Raw genomic sequence first — 13,301 nt, 5'->3', positions numbered from 1 at the left:
AAGACTGGATAATCAGGGTTTCACAAAAAGCTGCTGAGAAAAGTCACACTGAAAGATTTCATGACAGGCACTGTAGGAGACATCATTACCAATGGGTATATACTGCTATCTGCAGTGTGGACCTGTGCAGACTGTTGCTACTAGGCAGCTTTGAAAGCATTTGTTTCCAGATGGCTTATATCTTGACCTCTTTTGCCTCAATTTTAGCGCAGGGTTTAAATGAATGCTGCCTTAACCTTATCTTCCTACCTATGGAGGTTTGAATCCTCTTCTGCCAAACTATTCCAAATTCCTTACTAATGACATTTGCCCTCAGCAGCAGCCATTGCCCTCTTTCAACAAACACTCCGGGCATTAGCCTCAATTCTATGCATGTTCTTACACATATTTCAACACTCCAACTTCCTCCTCCAAATCAAAGAAAGCAACATATCCTCAGTTCTCCTTTCTTAAATAGATACTAATAATTATTATATCATTATCACGAACTTAGTTTCCCCCATCTAGGCTTTCATCTTGAATACAGGACTCCTATCTCATGTCATCTGGTATCCAGTAACTGCATTCCTGCCTCATTTATCTGTTGATTCTCTACTCATCTCTGTAACACCTTTTAAATCAGTAACTCATATCTAATACCCCATTTTTCACCAAACCACACACCTGCACACACCATTGTTTTTTCATCACCTAAACCATACAGAATACAGCAGAAGATAAATATAACCATTTTTCTCTCCCTTCTTCCTCCAGTTCTTCATATTTTGAATGGGTTATAGAAGGATAAGAGTAAATGCATTTTGGGGAAAACACAAAGGCAGTTTCTGCTGCCTTTCAGTATGTTGCAGGTCAAGGACTCCAAAAAAATGGTGGTGTACATGACACACATGTAACAAGTTATCGTATCTATAGATGTGGCTATAAAAAAAACCCCCAACAAACCAAAAAACCAACAAAACAAAACAACAAACCCCAAAAACCTCCTTGCTTTAAATAACCACCTTATTATTTTATTAAATAAGGATTAAAAACTCTTCTATTCTTCAAAATATCTTTAGTTTACAAAAATTTAATTTTGCTGAATAGAAACATACTACAAGGAAAGAGGAACCTGGAATTTTAAAGTATATCTACCAAAAAAGCCAGTTATTCCAAACCAGACTGTTTCAAAGTGCTATGACTTTAGGAGAAAGCTGTTTTACATTATCAACTTGTCTTTCCAACATATTAAAAAAAAGCTTTTTAGGGCAAGGTTGTTTCATTTTAACACACTCCTTTATATTATAACAGCAACTGAAGTTAGTACTACTTAGATTGTTACTAAGTTCACCTGTTCTCTTATAATGCATGTCTTAATTTGAGCAACTGTCTCCCATCTATAGAAAATTAATGAACTGCAACAGTAGTGACACAGTATTACAGAACATCGTCTCTAAAGCCATCAAATCACTGAATCTGTTCAGAACCACTAACAAATTTATGAACTGCAATTTGTTTTGAATAATAAAATTACTTCCAAGTAAGCAGGCACAGTATTCAGTAATACTGCTTTGATTTGCAAAATACTGCGTTCCTTTTTATCTACACACATGAGGTAGGTTACAAGCATCAGAGACACGGCTAGCCAAAACAAACACCTTATGTTATCCATCCTTCAAAGAAGCTATATATTAAAACTAATTCCAAACATATCACATGATTACTGAAAAAGTGATTTCCAGGGGTAGAAATCTGTATTTGAGAGACTTCCTTCTTACATAGATACAATATAATGCTGCTGTCTCAAAAGAATATAAAATATACATCTCCATTATGGAAATGGAAGTGCTACCAGATCATGACTGTAGTGAGGCACTGAAAAAAATGCAGGAGTGAAACCTTTCCATGACTGTATATACACACCGTACTATACCGTGTTTATCCTGCCCATACAAACACACAATGGCACTCAGAGACCGCTCTAAAGAGGTCAGACCTTTTACACAGCAGAATGTGAAGAACTTTTAAAGCAAACTGGGTGGGGTTTTTTTCTGTATTTCCATCCCAGCTGCCAACATTCAGCTTCCTACTTTTCCACTAGCAACAAAATACCAGGAGCTGTACAGTACGCAATGAAGTAGGTGTCCTAAGTATGTTGGACAAACCGACTGACAGGGCAGGAAGTTTGCTTATGTCTGTGGAATGTAAGACACTTCTGTCAGTGTTAGGAAATTGTACCTAAATTAGTAAACATCTTTTGTAAAGGCAACATCCAACAAAGATGCAAAGACTAGAATGGCAATCTGTGAGCACAACAGGAAACAAGAACGTATTCAGATTCTTCTACTCCTCCTGATGGATGACTGGACAGAGGGTCTTGGTCAGGTGAATTTTATCATCTTGGTCATCATACAACCTGCAGATTAAAGGGATGGCCATCTAGAACTCATCTTAGCCGTGTGTGGTTGTAGACACGCTGCCTAGACCAAATACAGTGGTATACCTGAATGTGTCTCTTTTAAAAAGTATTTGCACCTATTTGATGAGGTAGAGATGTATCAATCTCTACACTATATATATATATAAATTATATTTTTAAACACAGATAAGTCTTTAAAATTACTCCATCCACAAACTCAGAATTTTGTATATCTCTGGTATACAGCTGTAAGATCCTCCTATGCCCTGCGTGCACAAATGTGAGAATACTCAAACATAATGTACTTGGGTTTGTACCTGTATTTGCATAGAATGAATGTATTTAAGAATTAACCCCACAGAATGACAGGGACGTAAACTTGCAGGATCCAAAACCTACTGTGTGCATTCATGAAAGCAGATTTTGATAATCTGTCAAGACCTACACATGCAAAAAAGGGAGCAAGAAAACTGCACACACCCCTCTCAAGTTTGGTGGTGTCTTTTTTAGACTATCAGATGACAAATGCTATGCCAGAATGATGTACTTAATATTCAACTCTAAGTTTTTTTCAAGTTACAAATTGAGCATATTCATTTTTGACAAAAGGGTCTTTAATATGAGTATCTTTTTGTAAATTCTAATGTTTTTGTTCACAGAGATCAAAATGTCAAAAGAGCAAGTGTCAAAATATTTGAAAAAGGGTTCGGTTTTGCTAGAAAATAAAGTCAATTGACAGAGTCAAGTATTATTAATACAGAATTCTAGACTATCCAAGGTGGAACAGGTGTACTCACACTAGAACTTTCAAGCAATTTCACATTTCCCTCCTATTAGTGGATTACTTGACCCTAAGTATTCATTATCTCAGTAGGTAACAAGTAAAAGACCACCATGGTTCTGGAATAAGTAAATTATTCTTAAACATTAGTATAAATATTACAATCCCTGTTTGGATTTTGCATATGAACTACAGATCACTGAGAGTTTCCTGTTGCACTGCAGCAAGAAAAGGAAATGTAACAAAAGCTTAATTTGCTGCAAAGTACAGCAAGATACTTCGGTAATCTCACAAAAATGTCATACTGGAACTTGTTACAGTGAGTTCAATTTGATCTTTTAATGTAATACAGTACATTTTATAAACTTAACATTATCATTGCAGAAGAGCATGCTAACTGAATGTTAGCAATTTATCTTTTATACATAATTATAATCTACTGTAGCTACTGTATGCAGATCTCAAAATGTTAGTACATAAAATATTCATTTTCTTTATACGAGATGAGAATGAACTTAGAAGAAGTTTGAATATAAGAATGAAATATTTGCTGTGTCTATTTCTCAAGAAATAATGAATTACACATTATAACCCAAGAAATCAACATTTGCAAAACTATAGTTTAAATTTACAATAAACATTATGATCAGTAATGGTGCATCAATATTTGATGAAGTTTAACCTAACCATGTTTATGCACATAAAGCCTCAAGAGTCTGCAGCAGTTTCAGCATCAATTTTTCATATTTTTTGTATAAAATGGACTTAAAGGTACATCTTCCATAAATGTTTTCAGTGCAATTCTGTCAAAGAGGAAAATATAAAGCTAGCTTTTAATTATTCTCTACCATAAAAAAAACCTCAACAACTTGCATTTGCACTGCTGAAGCATAAGTAAGCCAGTTCTGTTGTGCCAACTCTTTCAAAGTCAATTCTTATCAACCATATTTGCCTTTCTAGGCAGCATTTCCCTCATATCTACAGGTATAAATGTTGAAAAGCTGAATACTGGAAGAGTGGAGAAGTTAGGATGAGGCAGAATAACCTAATTGTTTATAATACTTTTTCCATTGGTACAAAAAAAAAGCATAATGAAAAAATTTTAAGGGTTGTTTGCTTTACTAGTGATCTTACACTTTGTAAATCAGTAAATCCATGGTTTAGTATTATTCTTTTCTCTGATCTTTACAGGCCACCTTGCAACAATAACTTATTTATTGATGGATTATATGAAAATGCTTCATTATTCAATGAAATAAAATTTTCTTAGTTTAGAAATTGATTTTTCATGTGTTGTCAACTGTAGGCTATCAGAGGGAGAACAGCACCTGAAGGTATAATGTGTGCTTGGCTAAGCATAGTGTAGTAACTGATACATTTTGGTTCAAAGACACACTTTGTAAACTGTAAAACTGCATACAGGAACAGGATACTGCTCTAAGCATTTTGTTTCCTTTTTTTGTAAGACTATACCTAAAAAAACCCCAAAAAAACAACAAAACCCCACCTCTCTATGGTAGCACAAAATAAAAATGGAGCTTCATTCAAATCTTGAATACCTTGACTGTAATAATCGACAGCTGGTTATCCAAAAAAACTTAGCTCTTCATACCAAAAAAATTTGGCTCAAAAACAAAAAAGGTACAATAAACTCTCAATAAAAGGTTCTCTCATGAGGCAACCTACCATATACTACTGCTAGATACGAGTTTCCAAAAAAACATTACATCCCATTTTCAGCACATTTTTCATAAACATGCAACTTCACTATAAAATACAAAACACTTGGCTCTCAAGAACAGCTTTATAAAGACACACTGCATCAATAAAATTTCTCTTTGTGATTAACTTTACATTGTAATAAGAATTGTATTTTCACTAATGTTTATATATCAGATTTCATATTATAATGTAGTAATAATTTGCTCTTTGTGAACATCATGTTCAGAAGGAAATATCTATACACATTAACATACTAGACTATTAAAAACTCAGTTACAGAATTTTATTGATACAGTAGATTAATAAAAACTGAGAGGGGAAGATAAAATGGGTAGGGTATTCAGTACATTATTTAATAACACACTTTTAAAATTAAAATATTTTAAATCCTTTTTGAATTTTCAATGCCACTACAAGTCCAGAAAACTCTGGCATCAATACTGAGGTGTAGAACAAAACTTCTTTCACAATTTGCATCTCTTGTATTATTCTATCCAACATTGTTCAACTGTAAAAGAAAGTAATTTAGCACCTCTGATGATAAGCAGGTGCCTGAAGGTAAACACTAGGTTATATTCATGAAGGAAACAAAGACTTTTTCTTCTTCTTCTCCTCCACATGACAAATAGTGGCAAAAGAAAGTGGCACTATTTGTTCAACTGATTTTTTTTTCACAGTTAAATGTCAACAAGAGTACAAATACGAACACTGACAGATATTGCTTGAGATCAATTTTCAACAAACTGTTCTTTTTTAAACCAATCGATCCAATAAACAGTGGGGTACTGTCAGTTTAAAGCCGCAGATAAAAGCTATACAAGCACTTTATAAGTCAGAAACATTAAAAAAAGAACTATTTACAGTTTTCTTCTTTAGTTCATATGTCTACAAAGCCAGCGCACATTACACTTCACAAAAATCCACAGTTAATGATATCAACATGTGTGTGGCTAAAGCTTGTGACCTAGGGACTTCAAATGCAGGGGCAGTAAAATAGGTTTTGTCTTTTTGTCAGCAACCCCATTTGTGCACTAACAGCTTCATTCAGTCTCAAGCTTTATATTAAAAGCATTCTTCAAAGCTTTCACCTGGAAGGCTGGTAACTACATGCTCACTCATCGCCTTTCCCTTTTGGAAGTTCTGCGACGGACCTATTTGGAGAAAAAGTATTTTTAATGTTTTTACAGAAAAATCTTGAAAAATCTGAGAACAAATATATTCTATAATGGAAAAAAATGCTCAGTCTTGCTCAATAATGTTTGAATAACCGTATACAGTGGCATTCATTATTGATTTTATCACAAGCACAAGTCCCACTCAATGACCAGGATGTAACTTCATTTGATGTTACTGAGTCTGTGTCCTTCTCGTATTCAAAAAGAGTTTTTTCTGTTTTTATAAACTCAGATGCTCCAATCATCAGAAATATCCAAAAGTGTAAAGGCATTCACAGTTAAATTTTCAGTATTACTACTAACATTGGTAATATATTTGTATGAAATAAATACAAAAGTGAAATTATCTTAACATATTTGCATATGCTGCTAAGAGGAAGAAATTAGTTTAGGATTCTGTTCCAAGATGTCATGCTTATTTTCCAGTACTATTCATTTTGTGTGTCTGTTTTGAATTTATTCACTATCACAATACAGCTGAGAAGAATGAGCAAGAGTGACCTGGAAAATAATTCCCATTAGATAATACAATTCTGGCATACAGATGAGAAAGGTTACACAGAACAGAAACTTTAAGATGTTTGACAAAAAGACGTATTTTCTAAGACATGCAGCTTCTCTGGGAAACTACAGTGCAGCTCCACTACACAACAGTGGCAGCTGACAATGACCTCATTCATTTTAAAGTAGGAAGAATAAGTTCTAAGTATAGGAGAAGTCATTCTAAGAACAGAATTCACTCTCTGATCATCAACACACAGAGGACCACCACAAAGACTCACAAAGAAAATCTCAGGCATCTGTCTTACATTGATTGTGGAAACTTCCTCTTCTTCCATTACTTCTTCCTGGGGAATGTCATCACTAACCGGTGAACTACCCTGAAATACATCCATCTCTTCACTAGATTCATTCTCTTTACTGGCTGCTTGTTTGGAACGTCCTGCACGGCTACAATGAGAAGAAAAATAAAGATCAGCTTCACAGCATATGGGTCTGCAAATGTATAAACTGTATGAGCAAACATTCTACTCTACAAGAACAGAAGCCTTAAAATTTCATGTTATGTAATACTCTTGTCTTATACACCTATATAGTTCATCCATACATGAAACAGAAGAAGTGGAACTAAAACAAAGTTCGTCCTTAATAGAGGGCTAGGACTACAAAGTTGAACAGTTTTGTCTCTATAGACAAGGCAAATTTTTCTCTTCGGTGCCAGAATACAGGTCAAAGCAGCGAACAACCCTAAGCAGTGAACAGGAAAAGCCAAAGAGCCAGATATTGAATACTATGAGTTGTTTTTTTCCTATACAATTCAATGAATAGATGTACTCTATTTCTACAGGAGTTTATACACAACCTAGAAGAACCCATATTGTTATTTATGAAATTAACACTATGATGAACCTAAATGCAAATATTCCAAACTAGCTCATACTAAGAGCTAGGGATAATCAGGATAACAATAACTTAATTAGGATAATCAAGAACAATCAGTCAACAATAGCTTAAATTGTCTGTTTTAGTTATGGGACCTGCGACACAAGCAAAAAGCACCCACTTGCTTTACCTGAGAACTAGCCATCCCCCCCTCACCTTAAAAAAAAGCCAACTACATATACATCCAAAACTACAGAGCATCACCCACATTACATTAGCACAATTCAGAATCAAATCACAGAATCATCCCATTTATTTCAGATGAAGTCTTGCTGCAACCAAACTGGGTGACTTTTTGGTTGAAATTAAACCAGAAACTCTGTTCCAGGCAGACAACAGATAGATACCAATCTCCAGTGGGGGCACAGATCTAAAACAACTGTCCTCTGACACCATTACACTACAAAAGTGGTAGGAATTTTCAGTCCTGAGAACCACTAAAATCTGGACAAAATAAAATCTCTGAATTGCATTAACCAGCATACCATCCCTTGAGAAGTAACATAAATTAGCCCAAACCAAGTCTTCAAGACTGACAGAAGCAAGAGAATTGAAAATGAAACAGAAGAATTACTCACAAGCTAGGTTTATCTTTTCACATATTACAAAAATAAGCCTTTTCACATGCACTGAGTGGTAGCCTAATTTGCCCTCAGAAACAGGTTATAAACTATCACCCCACAGGATATTTTATCACCTCAGAGGCAAAATCCCAAATTCTAATTTCAAATCCATTCCCAAGGAGCCTAGAAAGCTTTAAGTATTTGGATTAAATATATTCTATCTTGTGGTCCTGCTCAATCTATCAACTTCCTTCAGTTAAAACTGCTGTAGATATGTATGTAGGAAAGAAAGAAAGGTCTGACTACAGTGTACTTTAAAGACTGAAAAATTAAGATGGTCTCATCTTTTTCTTGCAGATTTGGAAAAGGGGTGGTCTGACAAAAAAAAAAAAAACCAACCCACAATATTTTTTTAAAATGAAATCTAGAATAGACCCAACAACTTTGAACCCTGAAACAACTTACTTGGGTTCCTTGTGCCAGAACAACATATATACACATAAAAGAGCGATATTTGTTACTGATCACGGAGAGTGATACAGTTTACTTTCTGTTTAAAATGGGGTAAAGAAACATAAGGGCTTCACCAATTTCATTGAGAAGTGAATCGAAAGATACTTTTTAGTAAAGGGAGTATGACAAATGCCACACAGCACATCACGCAACAATGACTTGTTGGCGTGTCTTCTCGACATGGCAGTAGCAGCTTCCAACTCTGGTTCTACTGCACATGAAGCAGTGACTTCTGTAGTAATCAAGAGAGTGTTGAGTCCTGTGTTTCTGGTTACAGAGTAAAGGAGCAGTAGAGATCTCAGGTGAGGTAGGGAAGCAGAACACTGGAAAGGTCAGGATATTGTGTGTGCAAAATGCTAGATCAATTGATCTGGTGTGAACCTAGAATGTGAAACAAGGGTGCAAGCTTCTTCACGCAAAGTTCTCTGGTATGGAAGATCTCCGGGGTCAGCCAAATCAGTACATTACACTGCCAGAGGAAGATCAGTGTGATGCTAACTAAGCCCAAAAGACAGAAAAACAACAGAGTAATACAAAACATCGGATGGCAGAAGTGCTTAAGTAGTGCCATAAGGAATTTATCACCAGGTTCTAGAAGAGTAAATCTGTTCCATGAGCTGCAGTTAGATACAAGTGGGCAAATAACCACTTGTGCACCTCTGCTTACATATATTACCTACACATGTACAGAAAAGGTAGAGACACCTGTAATTTCCTACAGCAGGCACAAGAAAATGAAGCTAGCCACAGAGTTTAACCTCATTTTGGAGCTTAATGCACCTCACAATTTTCAGAAGCTACTATCCTTCACTGATCACAACACATTTTATTCATGTGGAAATGATTCAAGTGGATAACGAGAAGGCCAGAAACTAGAAAGTGAACATTAATTTAAGGAGAATCAAAATAAACTTAATTCTCCACAATACTGTTTCACTACAGTAAAAATTGGATTCTTCCCCCCATCCAAAACAAACAGGACCACTTTTCTCTCCTTGAAGTCCTAATAAAGCCCTATCTTCAAGGCCCTCCTGTGCTTTATTGACTTTTCTCCTAGAAAAGAAAAGCTATGAATATGCTACCTGAGCACCCTAAACTTACTCGCAGTCTCTTGATCTGGTTTGAGATGACCTAGGAGAAGCAGCCAAGAAAAACATTTTAGAAATAACAATGGCAATTTATTTTCTTAACTGTCAATTACAGCATTCTGAAATATTTTCAGTAAATGTTTGCTTGGGGGCACAGAAGCATATATTTAATTTTCACTGAACACAGATTTAGAACACTTACACTTTTTTTTGCTGTGATGGTGGGGTTTGTGATGACCTTCCCCGTCTTTTCTGTGGCGTAGACTGTGCTGATTCAACCGTACTAGTTTCAGATGGTTCTGCTCTGTTTTGAGGAAGACCCAAATTGCAAAGTATCAAATTATAACTAATGTCCAAAGATAAAAAATATGCAGCTTACGAGAAGATGGACTTACCTCTGCTGTGTTCTTTTTGATGTCCTATTTTGCCTGCCTTTTGGTTTTTGTTCAATGTTTTCAGTTTGCCTTTCTTCTTCCTCCTCCTCCTCTTCTGTTGCAGCTGCTGGCGGTTGTTTTTTTTTGCTCCTTTTTGATGACTTTGCCACTGGTTCTTCCTTTGGTGTTCCCCCATTATTTGTTCTGGCAGGGCGTCCTCTTCTCCCTTTCTTTGGTGGACTGTTCTGTTCATCCTCACTTTCTATCACATCTTCTTTTAGCCTTTTTTCATCTTGCCATTGTGTTTCATCAGCTTCTGAAACAATAGCAGGTCTCTTCCTTCCCCGCTGACTACCTCTAAGTTTCTGCTCTTGACCCAATTTATTCAGATCATCTATGCTTAATTTCTCTTCTGAATCTGTGATAGCTGCTTTCTTCCGTCCTCTAGGCTTCTCCATCTCAGACTGAAAAGGTAAGATTACACCATTAAATTAAAAAATTAAAATGCCATATTAAACAGTCACATGCAGAAACTTCACCCAACAAGACATACAGTCTTCAAGCTACACAAGTTGTCTCAGTTTGTCTACCATATCCATTTCAAAAACATTGCAAAAGTATAAGCACATACTGACATAAAAAATACCAGGCAAGAGAGAAAGATTATTTGAAAGGTGAGTAGTCAAAACACTGAAGTGTGTAGGGTCTTCCTCATTTGTATCTTCAGCTGTATCAAACGCATTAGGATAGAACATCCATAACTGCATTTCTATCAATAGGAAAATATTAAGATGGAGAGGATGCGAATTGTCAAATTGTGGCTTCAAGCTCTTGTTGCGAGCTGCAAGGTGGTTATGCCTGGCTCCCATCCTAGCACTGGCAAGGCACTAATACAGGAGACAGTGGGCAATCTGAATTTACAATTCTAGAGGGAAGAACAGGAATTAGTGGTAGCTGCCAAACCACTACTGTCAGAGCTGTACCAAGACTCAGCATTTGCTCTGCGCAGCAAAAAACCCCATCCAAGCCTTAAAACAATCACAGTCTAGTTCGTGTCTGAAGGGACTCAAAGATTATCTCGTTCCACTCACCCTGCCATGGCCAGGGACACCTTCCATTAGACCACGTTACTCAAAGCCCTGTCCAGCCTGGCCCTGAACACCTCCAATGGTGGGGCATCCTCAATTGCTCTGGGCTATCTGTTCCACTGTCCTACCACCCTCACTGTAAAAAGTCTCTTCCTTATGTCTAATCTAAACCTAACCTCTCTCAGTTTAAAGCTGTTGCCCCTTGTCCCATTACTGCAGGACCAGGTAAACAGTTTTTCTCTATCTTTCTTATAAGCCCCCATCATACATTGAAAGGTCACAACAAGGTCTCCCCAGAGCCTTTTCTTCTCCAGGTTGAACAACCCTAACCCTCTCAGTCTTTCTTCCCAGGAGAGCTGTTCCAGCTCTCTGACCATTTTCATGGCCTTCCTCTGGCTCTGCTCTAACCAGCTCCATGTCCACCTTCTAATGAAGTGCTCCTGATGGGGGTCCCATGAGAGCAGAGCAGATGTCAAGAATCACCTCCCTCAACCTGCTGGCCCCCTCTTCTTTTGATGCAGCCCAGGACACAGTTGGCTTTCTGGGCTGCAAGCAGACATGACTGGCTCATGTCCAGTTTTTCATCCACCAGTGTTCTGTCCCTCTCTCTTGGCAGGGTTGTTGTCAATCCCTTTATCCTCCAGCCTGTGTTGACACTGAGGATTGCCCCGACTCAGCTGCAGGACTTTACACTTGGACTTGTTGAGCCTCATGAGGTTCCCATGGGCCCACTCCTCAAGCCTGCCAAAGATGCCTCTGGATGGCATTCCTGCCCTCTATCATATCAAGAAAGGCAGAACCCTTTCTGAATCATAAGCTTTCAAAACAGAAAATATTCCTTCACCTCTCCATAAGCTTTCAAAACAGAAAATATTCCTTCACCTCTCCATGCTTTAGTTCTGTACAGTGCACAGTAAAGAGCTATAAAAAGTGCAAAGATTTCAACAAGCAGCTATTAGGGCCTGCTCACTCCAACCAAACCCGGTCTCTAGGAAAAATAAAAAAAAAGAAAATATTACCCATGTACCATTTCATGGGTACTGTATTTCATTTCAGACCATGAAATTGTCCAAAAGTCCAAATATTTACAGTATTTCTGTTTCATATCAATGTTTGTTTCATACTTACATTACTGTATTTCAGCACATTATTAGTATTTGCCACATGGCAATTTAATCTACACAATGACAGTTACACAACTTAAAACCCAAGTGAATATTTTTTCCTTCACATTTCCTTTGTTCCATAAGCTAGAAGTCAGCTTATAAAGTCAGCTTCATTTCCACTTTATCCAAAAACCTTTGTCAAGAAAAGCAGAAAGAAAATCTAGAGAGGATATGAGGGAAAAAACGAAAAGAAATTAAAGGACAAAGAATTACACTAGAAGAAGACAAGAAAAATGTTTGAACAATGATGACACCTCCTGTCAGTTCATGTCTTCAGTGACAAAACTGTTGATCTAGATCAGTGACATCCTCGTTATTTCGGTTTATTTGCCTTTGCAGTCATCATGCACATCTGTCATTGCAGGTCCTTTTAGGTGGTAACTGCAGCCAATTTTCAAAGTCAAGTTTCCTCCTGAGGTTAAACCATGTCCCACAACCTTAGAACTAAGGTGTTACTCAACAATTTAATTTGGACAAACATCCTGAAGTGGTGTGTTTAAAACATGGACCTTCTGCTACCCAATTACAAATCTGCTTCTCAGCTAATGCTTTCTATAATGTGCTCCCCAGTTCCAAAAAACCAAAAAGGAGTTCTGAATCAATGACCTTAAGCACCTTGCTTACAGATTTAAAGCGGAATAATGCCCTCAAAAGTACTCAAAACACTGAACTGTATTTGCTTTATTGCTCAGCTTTCTCACTTACCAGTTCAAATTAATGCTTCTAAACATGAATTGCACGCCAGGAGCTGTTTGGACTCTCAGACTTTAAAGTTTACAGAAGTGTTATTTTTTTGACAAGGGATTCCTGATTTTTCTGATTTTGTTATAAGCCAGTTTGCTTTTCCCACAAGATATAACAATATAAGATGGTTATTTACACTTCAACACAAGCAAAAATTCAGGACACTTTTACTAGTCAGTAGCTTATGTCCCAAGCAACCAAGAAAAATGCACCAGACTGATATAATGAGAGAACAGAAAAGTGTCA

At 36.8% G+C, this 13,301-nt stretch overlaps 1 protein-coding gene across 6 annotated transcripts in view; it reads right to left on the bottom strand.

Moving 5' to 3' along the window:
* Positions 1–2,994: 2,994 nt before the first annotated feature.
* The window catches only part of PDS5B (PDS5 cohesin associated factor B), a 100,298-nt gene continuing 89,991 nt past the window's right edge, over positions 2,995–13,301 (bottom strand). For 3 of the 6 annotated variants that reach the window (XM_017818609.1, XM_017818610.1, XM_017818614.1), the window contains 4 exons: positions 10,079–10,521; positions 9,886–9,987; positions 6,886–7,027; positions 2,995–6,052 (listed from right to left, as the gene is read on the bottom strand). In XM_017818609.1, the coding sequence (XP_017674098.1) occupies positions 6,017–6,052; positions 6,886–7,027; positions 9,886–9,987; positions 10,079–10,521 (723 nt within the window). In that variant the 3' untranslated portion in view covers positions 2,995–6,016. Of the gene's footprint in view, positions 6,053–6,885; positions 7,028–9,879; positions 9,988–10,078; positions 10,522–13,301 lie in introns of those variants that run through there. The other 3 variants (XM_017818611.1, XM_017818612.1, XM_017818613.1) reach the window with 2 other exon arrangements.

Source organism: Lepidothrix coronata, unplaced genomic scaffold (assembly GCF_001604755.1).
Source record: "Lepidothrix coronata isolate B3197 unplaced genomic scaffold, Lepidothrix_coronata-1.0 Scaffold69, whole genome shotgun sequence".
NCBI classification, from domain to species: Eukaryota; Metazoa; Chordata; class Aves; order Passeriformes; family Pipridae; genus Lepidothrix; species Lepidothrix coronata.
Note: the sequence above shows the minus strand (reverse complement) of the source record. Positions and strands in the feature narration are given on the sequence as shown.